This window comes from Arachis ipaensis, chromosome B05 (genome assembly GCF_000816755.2).
Source record: "Arachis ipaensis cultivar K30076 chromosome B05, Araip1.1, whole genome shotgun sequence".
In the NCBI taxonomy this organism is placed as follows: domain Eukaryota; kingdom Viridiplantae; phylum Streptophyta; class Magnoliopsida; order Fabales; family Fabaceae; genus Arachis; species Arachis ipaensis.
Genome location: NC_029789.2, coordinates 122,721,518 through 122,734,083, shown reverse-complemented (window position 1 = coordinate 122,734,083; position 12,566 = coordinate 122,721,518). Strand labels below are relative to the sequence as shown.

At 45.4% G+C, this 12,566-nt stretch overlaps 2 protein-coding genes across 2 annotated transcripts in view; both read right to left on the bottom strand.

Annotated features, from left to right (window-relative positions):
• The window catches only part of LOC107641007, a 9,193-nt gene extending 7,011 nt beyond the window's left edge, over window positions 1-2,182 (bottom strand). The window contains exons 1-3 of the mRNA XM_016344514.2: window positions 2,146-2,182; window positions 2,006-2,073; window positions 1,669-1,779 (exon numbers count right to left, since the gene is read on the bottom strand). Coding sequence (XP_016200000.1) covers window positions 1,669-1,779; window positions 2,006-2,073; window positions 2,146-2,182 — 216 coding nt within the window. The remainder of the gene's footprint in view (window positions 1-1,668; window positions 1,780-2,005; window positions 2,074-2,145) is intronic.
• LOC107641006 lies at window positions 9,523-10,053 on the bottom strand. The gene has a single exon (XM_016344512.1). It carries the CDS (start codon window positions 10,051-10,053, stop codon window positions 9,523-9,525), a length of 531 nt encoding a protein of 176 aa, XP_016199998.1.

Sequence of the window (12,566 nt, the reverse complement as noted above, 5' to 3'; positions counted from 1 at the left end):
ATCAATTTATTTATAATGATAAAATTATATTATTAAATAAAATAGCTCTCTAAATTATACAAATATACAACATTTTATATTTGCTTACGACTGGTACAATTTTAGAGTTTTCAATGTAATTCGCAATGAATCATCGCAAATTACATGCAAGGTGTTGCAATACATAAACCGATACGAGTATAACGGTTTATGAATAGCAACAATGGCTACAAGATATAACGAACTCTAAGGAAGAAAAATAAAAGAATATAACTAAAATTTGTGTTTATAATCTCATCTTATTAGTTGGGTCCAAGGTTTTGAAGGCCAAATTCATCGTTGAACCACTCTAGCTAGAATGATACAATATATAAAATTATAAATAAATATACAAAATTTTTTTGAAGATCGTATAAATACAAGAGTTAAATACAAACAGAGAATGGGTGTGGTGGTTGACCAAAGAAGAGAGACAGAAAATAAGAGAAGGGGACTCAAATTAAGGATCCGATTCAGTGATTGTAGAAGGATTTTTCCCCTTCATAACGTTATTGTTTTGGCATGTTTTCAAAAATAAAAAAGTATCGGTTCGAATCAGCTGATCGATTTTTAATCGATTTTAAAGTTTAACTGTGGTATTTAAAATTTATAGTTTTATATATAGACCGAACTGTATTAGTTATTGATTTTCGATCCAACCACTTCAATTCTGTTATGCATATTTTTAGTAAATCTTGGTTGGTTCGATATTTAAATTTTGGGAGCAAAATATACTCTTCTTTACGAGTACCAATTTTCAAATGTGCACTAAAAATCTCATTCCTTAAACGAATAGAAAAAGAAATCTTGAAATGTAAAGTGAGATTAAATTACTTGAAATTGAAAATACGAAAAATAAAGTAAATGATTTCAAAATTAAGAAAAAAAAGTAAAATGCCCCAACATAGTCGAAGGACTTTGAATCCAAAACAATATAGAATTTTATCTTTAATTAACATTTAATAAAAAAATCAGCAGTTTAATGTGTTATATAGATATGTTCCGTTAATCAAAATAAAAAATATTAACAAAAAAATTAACTAGTTTCGTGAAAATAAAAATAAAATGTCAGAAAAAAAAATTTTTGGTCAAAAATTCCATTATCTTTTGAAATAAGTTTTCGACGCCATTTAAGATTTTCGGCTGGAATTTCAAAATTCCAAAATTAAGGCATCATTTTTTTTTTGGGCGAGGACCTGAAAATTAAGGCATCATTCAATTTTGTTTTAAATACTTAGGACGAATGTTTGGGAAAAAAAATATCCAATATCTAATGCATTTTTTTAATATCAGTAGAAGATTACTATGCATCAAAGATGTATTAAATGCTGCCAATAAATTATAATTCAAATGTACTAAATAAAAAAGATGTACTAAATACCTTTTTTTTCATTCTCTTTTTTTTCCTACGGGTTTGGACTAAATATGCTTCTAGTTATAACAAATTTTTCAATTCAGTTAATACTTAAACAACAGATATAGTCAAATCCATTAACATACCCACATTTGTGTATCATAAATTCATTAAGCAGCCCAATAAGGCACACCCACAAAAAATGGAGTCCAATAGGTAAAACTACACTTACATAGTTGGTGATTGATCACGTCAACTAAGCTCCAATTCCATCCCAAGCCGGCTCTGACACATACCGCAACAAACTCTGCCAACCTCTGTAAAGCTGCTTCCTCCCAACTAACACAGTGCCATGTATCAACATATTGCTCGATCAATGAGAATATCTTTATCTCTACATCTGTATCCTATAAATAGCTTTTTTATATCAGTAATTATTAATAAATTGATTTTATTTACGTATTAAAATCAAATGCTATTAATTCTTTAATATATAAATTATTTATGTCAAATTTAATGGTATAATAATATTAAATTCTCTTAAAAAGATTTTAAAATTAAAATAGAGTTATTCGGTGATCGGGTACCGAACGGATTGGGTTGGTATCTTGGTTGATGAGGGGGAGGTCTCGCCTGGTCGTAGGTTGCCGGGTTGGTGTAGACGACGTCCCGAGCACTTCGTGTGAGGAGAGAGGTGTCACCTGCAAAGATACTCCAACGCTCAAGTCAGTGAAGTGTGCAGGCGAAAAAGGGTGTAATGGTATGTGACGTACCTGGGGAGAAGGGTAGGACCTCCCCCATATATACCATGTCAGAGGTGGGCCCATCAAGGACAGGCCCACCTTCCTTGATGCTTCCGTCACACAGCTGTCGCGTAGCTGTCAGGGACGCGTGTCCGGGTCGGCGACCGAGCGTCTCGCTCCTGACCGGTCGGGTCGGGTGGTGCTCGGGTCGGGACGGCCCGCTAGTGGTTTGGGCCAGGCCGTAACAGTGCCCCCAACGCGCCAGCAATGATCATGAAGGTGGTTGGTGGCGCGTTATCTCTTATTCCGTGTGTTGTCGCCAGGTCGGCCGCCCGTGGAGGGGACGTGCCTCCTGCGCGCGTGTCTGTTTGTTGTTGGGGTGACCGTTTGTCGCCTCATTCCTCGTGCAGAGCATTAAATACTCATAATGGGTTGGAAAATCTTGTGCGCAAAGACCATTTTGCCCCCAGGCCTTTCGCGCTTCTTTGAGTGGCAGTTTTAAACAGTTTTGCATTTGTTTTCCTCTCCCACTCTTGCTTCTCCTATCTTCATCTTCTTCACTCCCAAATATCCCGAAGCATCGTTCTTGCATCCTTGTGCATCTCTTTTTCTTTCAAGTTTTCGCAACCTATCCAGGTAAACATCGATCCCTTTTCTTTTCTGCTTCAAGGTTCTCTTATCCTTATTATTGGCTTTTCTGTGCGTTTGTTGTTTGTGCTTGCTGCTTGTTCTTGCTGCTTGTTTGATTTGTATGCTAGATGGTCTTAGTGTTAAATAGGCGCGTTAGGGGGTTACCATTCCAGGGTGTTCACTTTCTTGACTTGGATTGTGCCTTAGCCATACTTTATTTTAGTTGTTGGATAGGCTGAGTATAGTTTCTGGATTTTTCCGAGCTCCCGACCTGTTAGACTAACCGAGTGGTAACCCCACTGTAGGTATGCCTCGCGTCGTCTCACGAACTTCCACCTCCGCCGCGAGCTACAATCCATATGCTTGGGTTGTTTCCGACTTAAAGGACTCCCCAAACCAGATGGGCGAGGAGGAGCTAACGGAGTTCCGACAAGGCGAGTACTTGTGCAGAGGGACAGACGAGGAGGCTAATTACGACGTCTTCGTCCCTGCCCCCAGTGAATGGCTATACGAAATTAATTTCCACTCCCCCCGGGTTGCCGACTGGATCTGGTCTTACAAAGCCATGTTCACCCAGGTGGGAGTTCGCATCCTGTTTTCTGCTTTTCAAATGGCGCTCCTTAACCGGATATCCGTGACGCCGTCGCAGCTGCATCCGAACAGTTGGGCTTCCATCCGCTGTTCCGAGATGGTATGTGAATATTTGGAGCTGCCGGTGTCTGTTGATGTTTTTCTCTTTTTCTTCAACCTTACGAATCCTTCCAAAGAGGGGAAAGCGAGAAAGGGGTTCATGTCCTTCCGATCTGCCCAGGGTCAGAGGATCTTCGGCTTGTTCGAGGACTCATATCATGGGTTCAAAGACAAGTATTTTAAGGTGCGTCCAGCCAAAGGTCGCCATCCCTTTTGGTTGTCGTTGGAGGGGGAACGGCTTATCCCGATGTACTGGAGTTTTGGGGCTGGGTCTAACACCTTCATTAAGGTGACTTATAAGGGAATGTCTGCCATGGATAAGAGAATTGCCGACGTGTTGTGGGCTGTTTTCGGGAAGAACCATGTAAACCCCCACCTCCTTATGGGTGAGCGGGAGGTCGCCAGGAATTATATTTGTGAGCTGCTTTGCCTTGTGTTTTTTGCATTGTTATCGTTCTTATTTGGTTTTGCCGGCTTCACGACTAACATGTTTGCTTATCCGTTGCAGTGGAGATGTCGGCTTCGGTGATGGGGCTTGAGGGTTTGTTTAAGTCCTTCCTGGAGGAGAGTGATGAGGAGAAAGCCGACGAGAAGGTCGACGGGAAGCCGGAGAACCCTCCTGCGGAGAAGAAGGACCAAGCCGTGCCTTCACCTCGTGACACCGAGATGTCTGACAAGAACTCTGCCGAGGCGCACGCTTCCCCTATTCCCGAGGAGACGGCCGGCAGAGGGCGTCTTCCAGCCCTGAAGGTGCTCTTACTGTGATGGAGAGAAACTTCGATGCTGGGGCTTTTATTGACACTCAACTGATTCCTGGCACGAAAGAACACTTCCTCGGCACCGAGCTTGCGGGGCAAGCGAGGTGGATGTACCGTACTCTTCTTCGTGGTGCCGTACTACGCAGGAAGCTTGAAACTGTTGCCAAGGCCAACAATGAATTCAAAACCCAAGTTGAGACTCTTCAGGGGCAGCTGTCTGAGACGGGGAGAAAGCTTAAGGTTGCTGAGGAGAAAGCTGCGTCTGCCGAGGAGAAGCTGAAGGTTTCCGATGCTGCCGTGTCCCATTTAACCGAGCGGGAGATGACTCTGGAGAGCCAACTTAACGCCGCGCAAGGTCGGGTAGTCGCTCTAGAAAAGGAACGTGACGCGGCCGTCTCGTCGGCTAAGGCCGCTCGAGCTGAGGTTGAGGAACTCAAGAGAAAACATAGGGAGGTTAAAGAGCAGGGAAAAAGTGTGATCTTCATGACTAAAGAGGCTCTCAAGGCCCAAGTGAAGATCGTGGTTCCCGATTTCGATACGTCGGCCATTGGGGTTTTCAAAACGATCCAGGATGGCAAGATTGTTGACATGCCCCAAAAATGAACTCTTGTACCTTATGCTTTTTGCATGGATTTGTGACCTTGTTGTAGAACACTGTTAAACTTATTTTGTTATACTTTAATGGTCGCTTGGTCGGCTTCTGATTATCGTCTTTATCTACTTATTTAGTAGCATTTTCTTTGTTTTGTTACCGTTTTGTCGGTATGGACTTATCGCTTGTGTCCGTTTTGCCGTTACGTTGGTAACTCGGGCAAAACCAAGTCTTGGCCTTGTTATTGTCGCGACCGTTTGTTATGGCTTTGATTTGTCTGGCTCCCGGGGTGATCAGTCCCGGGTTGCCGTATTGTTGTCCCGTTTACCATACGTTGAAAAACATGATGTTGTGGGACACATATTGGGGAATAGTAAATGGGAGAATTTAGACAAGTAAACATTAATCGACAGTTAAACAAGTATATAGCCATGGTAGGCACTTAACAAAAGTATATAGCCTGGCCGGCGTGCTTGAGCTAAGAATAAAATCTCAAGTTACCTGCATTCCATGTTCTCGGGATTTCTTTGCCGTCGAGTTTCTCCAATTTGTAGGCGCCTTTGCCGAGCACTTCTTTGACTCTGTAAGGACCCTCCCAGTTTGCCGCCGGTTTTCCTTCCCCTGGGGTCGGTAGCCCGATGTCGTTGCGTCGCAAGACGAGGTCATTCTCCTCGAATTCCCTCCTGAGCACCTTGGTGTTATAGCGCAGGACCATTCTTTGTTTCAATGCTACTTCCGACAAGTAGGCCATCTCTCTGGCCTCATCCACCAGGTCTTTCTCCACTGCTTCTTCTACTTCTTTCAAAAGTAACCGCGGGCTCGGCTCACCGATCTCCACGGGTATTATCGCATCAACCCCGTACGTGAGGCGGAAGGGGGTTTCTCCCATGGAGCTTTGCTCAGTTGTACGGTAGGACCGGAGAACTGAGACGAGTTCGTCGGCCCATGCACCTTTTTTGCTATCCAACCGCTTCTTGAGGCCTAGCAAGATTACCTTATTTGCGGACTCCACTTGCCCATTCGTCTGGGGGTGTTCTACCGAGGAAAACTTCTGTTTTATGCCCAGGACGGTGAAGAATTCTGCAAACTTTTTGTCAGTGAATTGCGTCCCGTTGTCCGAGATGACGATTTTTGGGATGCCGAACCGGGTTATCACCTGCCTCCACATGAACTTTCTACAATTGGATGAGGATATGTTGGCCAGTGGCTCAGGTTCAGCCTTTATCCATTTGGTGTAGTAGTCAACGACAACTATGAGATATTTGACTTGCTCCGGACCAACCGAGAAGGGTCCCAGGAGGTCGACTCCCCATTGTGCAAAAGGTCGAGAGGACGTCAGGAGACTCAGTTTGGAAGCCGGTGCTCTGTGGAAGTTGGCGTTCTTTTGACACTTGGCGCATTTTCTCACGAATTCTTTGGAGTCTTTCATCATTGACGGCCAGTAATATCCAGCTCAGATGAGCTTCCTTGCTAGGGCTTTGCCCCTGATATGGTGGCCGCAGCACCCCTCATGGACTTCTCTAAGCACGTAGTCCGTCTGGTCGGGATGCAGGCACTTCAATAGGGGTTGGCTGAGTCCCTTTCTAAATAGTTGTCCCTGTATGGTCGCATATTTGGCTGCCTCCCTTCTCATTGCTTTGGCTGCCTTCTCATCGTCAGGGAGTTTGCCGTTTTCCAGGAAATTGATGATGGGGTCCAACCAGGAGGGGCCTGGCTTTGTCAAATGGAGGGCGACCGCTGGTTCCTTTATCATGCCTTGGATGAGAGACCGGTTGCCTGCTCCCGGCTTCGTGCTTGCTAGCTTAGATAGGAGGTCTGCTCGTGTGTTCCTTTCCCTCGGAACGTGTTGGATCGAGACCTCCTCGAACTGTTTGCTCAATTCTCTAACCTTTTCCAAGTACTTTTGCAGCAGCGAGTCTCTGGCTTGGTAGCTTCCATTTACTTGTGAGGTAACGACCTGTGAGTCGCTGCACACTTCCAGCCTTGTTGCCCCGACTTCCCGAGCTAAGGTTAGGCCGCCCAAGAGGGCCTCGTACTCCGCTTGGTTATTCGATACAGGGAATTCGAACTTGGTCGACTGCTCGAATATGACCCCAGCTGGGCTTTCTAAGATGATCCCGGCACCCCCGGACATCTGGTTGGAGGCCCCGTCCACATGGAGCCTCCACCGTGTGCCCACTTCTTCGGTTGGGGGCACTGTTACTTCCACCAGGAAATCTGCCATTGCTTGCGCCTTAATCGCATGTCGGGGCTCATATCGCAAATCGTATTGGGAGAGCTCAATGGCCCAAGTCATCATCCTTCCTGCCAAATCAGGTTTTTGGAGCACTTGACGAATTGCCTGGTTCATTCTCACGACAATATGGTGGCCCTGAAAGTATTATCTTAGTCTATGGGAAGAGGTCAGGAGTGCCAGTGCCACTTTCTCCAGTTTACTATACCTCAGTTCTGCTCCTTGCAGCACTCTACTCACAAAGTAAATTGGTTGCTGAGTCTTTCCTTCTTCCCGCACCAACACCGCTGCGAGCGCTTCCTCCGTTATGGCCAGGTACAGGTATAGTGGCTCTCCGGCCTTGGGCTTCCTGAGTATCAGGGGTGTTGCCAGGATTTCTTTGAAGTGGTTGAATGCTTCCTCGCACGCAGGAGTCCATTCAAATGCTATCCCCTTTTTCATCAGATTGAAGAAGGGCAGGGCCTTTGCTGCCGATGCGCCGAGGAAACGGGACAGCGCGGTGAGCCTTCCTACCAACCGCTGAACGTCTCTGACACAACCCGGGCTTTTCATCTGGAGTATCGCTTGGCATTTTTCAGGGTTGGCTTCCACCCCCTTTGGGTTATCATGAATCCTAGTAACTTTCTGGCCTCCATGGCAAAGGCGCACTTAAGCGGGTTGAGCCTCATGCCGTATTGTCTGAGGGACACGAACACATTCCCCAGGTCGCTTAGGAGGTCATCAGGTCGGGTGGTCTTTGCAAGGATATCGTCTACATAGACTTCCACCGTCTTTCCTATGAGATTGCTGAATATCTTGTTCATCAACCTTTGGTACGTGACCCCCGCGTTTTTTAGGCCAAAGGGCATCACCTTGTAGCAATAGATTCCCCCCGGCATTATGAACGCTGTTTTATCCTCGTCAGGTCGGTGCATCGGTATCTGATTGTAGCCGGGTAAGCATCCATAAAGCTCAGATACCGGTACCCTGCCGCCGCATCGACGAGTGCATCAATGTTGGGAAAGGGGTAGCAGTCCTTGGGACATGCTTTGTTGAGATCGGAGTAATACACACACATCCTCCACCTTCCGTTGTGCTTTTTTACCAGCACTACATTCGACAGCCAGGTCGAGTAGTCTAGTTCTCGGATAAACCCCGCTTCTAGGAGGCTGGCCGTCTGCCTGGCCACCTCCTCTGCTCTTTCCTGTGACATCTTCCTTCTCCTTTGAGCCACTGGTCGAGCTTCCGGCTTGACGGCCAGGTGGTGTGACATGAGTTGGGGGTCTATCCCTGGCATGTCGGCTGGCGTCCATGCAAACAAATTGCCGTTGGCCCTGATCATTTCCATCAAAGGCTCTTTCAACTCGTGCGGGAGGTTTCTGTTCACGAACGTGAACTTCTCCTCCGTGTCCCCGACCCTAAACTTTTTCAGGTCCCCCTCTGGTTCGGGTCTGGGCTTGTCGCCAACTCTAGCGTCCAGGTCGGTGAGAAACACCCCTGATGCCTCTTTAGATTGTTTCCTTAAGGAGACGCTGGCGTTGTCGCAAGCGACTGCCGTCTCGAAATCCCCTTTAATGGATCCTACGGATCCGTCATCAGTGACAAACTTCATTACGAGCAGCTTCGTATTGATCGCTGCCTCGAGATCGTTAATGGTTTTCCTCCCTAGGATGATGTTGTAGGCTGTGGAGTCCCGTAAAACTACAAACTCAGCCATTATCGATCTTCGCCCCTGTCCTTGTCCCACGGAGATCGGTAGGGAGATAATCCCATCCGGCTTGATGAAGTGGTCGCCTAACCCTACCACACCGTGCTGGTGGGTCGCCAGGTCGGTGTTGCACAATCCCAAGGCATCGAATACGTTGCAGAACATAATATTCGAGTCTGCCCCCGTATCCACAAGGATCCGTTTGACGAGACCGGTTCCAACCCTGGCCGTGATGACCATGGGGGCTTTCCGGAACCTCGTCGAACCATTGGTCTTCTGGGCCGAAGGAGATTGATGGAAGTCTTTTGGAGCTTCTCGCCGATGAGGAGGAGACCGCCAGGACTTTGGCGTCTTTCTTGTGCGCCGATCTTGACCTTGGGGCCGTGTTTCTTGCAGTTACTACATTCACCACGGTAAGACCGTGGTCGTTGTTCTCCGGCTCCTGTCGTCGCTTCACCGTTCGGGTCTTATCCTCCCCATCGTGGTCACGGTTTTGTCTCCTCGACTCCCTGATAAGGTGGGAGAATTCGGCAAGTTTTCCATCCCTGATTGCTTGTTCTAGCGCATCCTTCAGGTTGAAGCAGTCCTGTGTCTTGTGCCCGTAGCCCTTATGGTAATCACAATAGGTGCTTTTGTTCCCCCCTGTTCGGTCCTTTAGAGGTCGGGGCTTCGACAAGATTCTCTTCTCGGCTATTTGTTGGTAAACTTCCATAATCGGTGCGGTGAGGGGAGTGTAGTTAGTGAACTTCCTGACTCGGGGAAACAGCCTGGGTGTCTTACTCGGACCGCCGTCCCTGGCGTGTTCCTTCTGTCTCTCTCAGCTCCCATGATGCCGGGTTTGGTTGTAAGAGGGCTGCCGTTTGTTGGCAACCACAACCTGGCTGACTTCTTCATCGTTGATGTACTCCCCGGCTACACATTGGATCTCCTGCATCGTCCACACCGGCTTTGTGGTGAGGTGCTTTCTGAAGTCCTCGTTTAAAAGTCCGTTCGTCAAGCACAAGCTTGCGACCGAATCCGTCAGCCCATCGATCACCAAGCACTCATCGTTTAACCGGTCTAGGTATTTTCTGGTCGGCTCGCCGGACCTTTGAGTCACTCCAAGTAGATTGATTGGGTGTTTTGCCTTTGCAATTCTAGTTGTAAATTGGGCTAGGAAGGCACGGCTGATGTTCGCAAAACTGATCACCGAGCCCTGCGGGAGGTTATTGAACCACCGTATTGCAGGCCCCGCTAGGGTGACCGGAAAAGCGCGGTACCTTACCTCGTCTCCAACTCCCTCCAGGTTCATTCTGGCTTCGAAAGCCGTGAGGTGCTCCTGCGGGTCTTGGGTTCCGTCGAACCTCATGTCCGTTGGCTTGTCAAAGTGCTTTGGCAGCCGGACCTCGAGGATGGAACGATGGAATGGGGTTGCGCCCATTATCATGGGTCCCTGCGTTCTCGTCGTTCTTCCCTCGTCATCCTCCCGACGAGCGTCCTCACGGTTTCGATCTGTGGTACGCCTCCTCTCGTGCCTGGTGTAAATGATGGGGTCGCAGCGTCTTCTTGCGCGTCCTCCCTCCTTAGCGCTCTCGGATTCAAATCGCGAGCTAGCTGTTCGTCGGGAGTGGCTTCTCGAGGGAGAACGGGAGTAGCTTGGTTCTGGAGTTTGCTGGCGGTGCTCCCGGTCTGCCAGTCGGCGCTCCAAGTCCTGCATCCTGTGCCACAGTTCTTGCATTATTCTGGCGCTATTGTCGCCAGTTCTCCCGAAGGGGCGCCTTTCGGGAGATCGTGTGGTTCGTCTGGGAGGGGACCTCACGCGCTGTCGGGAGGAAGTCGCGGAGGCTTCCCCTCTACGCTCGGTCTCGTGGCCTGTTCCACCTGGGCCCAGTACAACGTCCATTCAGGCGACTATCCCCACAAACGGCGCCAATGTTCGGTGGTCGGGTACCGGACGGATCGGCTTGGTATCTTGGTTGATGAGGGGGAGGTCTCGCCTGGTCGTAGGTTGCCGGGTTGGTGTAGACAACGTCCCGAGCACTTCGTGTGTGGAGAGGGGTGTCACCTGCAAAGACACTCCGACGCTCAAATCAGTGAAGTGTGCAGGCGAAAAAGGGTGTAATGGTATGTGACGTACCTGGGGAGAAGGGTAGGACCTCCCCCATATATACCGTGTCAGAGGTGGGCCCATCAAGGACAGGCGCACCTTCCTTGATGCTTCCGTCACACAGCTGTAGCGTAGCTGTCAGGGATGCGTGTCCGGGTCGGCGACCGAGCGTCTCGCTCCTGACCGGTCGGGTCGGATCGGGTGCTGCTCGGGTCGGGCCGGCCCGCTAGTGGTTTGGGCCAGGCCGTAACAAGAGTAAAGTATTGTTTGTTCCTAACGTTTAGAGTAAGTCCTAAAGTTGTCCCTAATGTTTCAATCGTCCTATTTAAGTCCCTAACGTTTCAAAATTAACTCAATGTTGTCCTACCGCTAGGGATCCGTTAACAGAATTGACGGCGGGACAAAATTGAGATGATTTTGAAACGTTAGGGACTTAAATAGGACGAAAATGTCAGGGACAAAAACGATACATAAAAATAAATTTTAATTTAATTTTATCTTTCAATAATATTAATTTTTTACTGTACATAGTATTCAATTATTTTTTAATTACATCTAAATAAATTACAATTAAAATTGACTCAATGTTGTCTTGCCGTTAGGAATCTGTTAAGGGAATTGACGGCAGGACAAAATTGAGACGATTTTGAAACGTTAGGGACTTAAATAGAACAAAAATGTTGGGGACGAAAATAATACATAAAAATAAATTTTAATTTTATCCTTCACTAATATCAATCTTTTATGGTACATAGTTATTCAATTATTTTTTATCACATTTAAGTAAATTACACTTAATCACATTATTTTGATTCTAAATAAATTTATTTTTTTATAATTCTACTCTTAAAGATTTTTACTCATCATGAAATGTTTGTAAAATGACTAGAATCACATTATTTTATTGTATATTTATTATTTTTTTCTCCAAGTTTATATACTAGTCATTCTACAAATATTTCATGATAACTAAAAATCTTTAAGAGTAAAATTATACAAAAATTAATTTATTTAAAATGAAAGTAATATAATTAAGTGTAATTTACTTAGATGTAATTAAAAAATAATTGAATACTATGTATAGTAAAAAATTGATATTATTGAAGGATAAAATTAAAATTTATTTCTATGTATCATTTTTGTTCCCAACGTTTTCGTCCTATTTAAGTCCCTAACGTTTCAAAATCGTCTCAATTTTGTCCCACCGTTAATTCTGTTAATGGATCCCTAACGGTAGGACAACATTAAGTCAATTTTGAAATGTTAGGGACTTAAATAGGACGATTGAAACGTTAGGGACAACTTTAAAACTTATCCCAAATGTTGAGGATAAAAATAATACTTTATTCATTAAAATATAACGTTTGAAACTTTTTGGAATTAAAATATAACCTTTAAAACATTATAGACAAAATTAAGATTCGATCAAATATTAGAGACCAAAATAATATATATATTTTTTTTAAAATCAAACAGCACTCTTTTGAAGGGATATACCACCAATGCAAACTGGTAACACTAAAAAAAATAGGCTGATTCTAGCAGTTCACCACTTAACTGTCAATTTAGTCAATTTTTAGAACAATTTTTTACCAAACGATTCTTAGTGTTAATTGAATCAGTTGATGATCCGTTTTCAGATAATCTTTTTTTTCTATAATTTTTGGAGCGATGGAAAAAAAGCGACAATCTTTTTTTTTTAAGAAGGAAATAAATTCTTTCAATTTTTTTTTTCAATTCTATTGTGATCTCTTATTATATCTTTTTAAATAGGA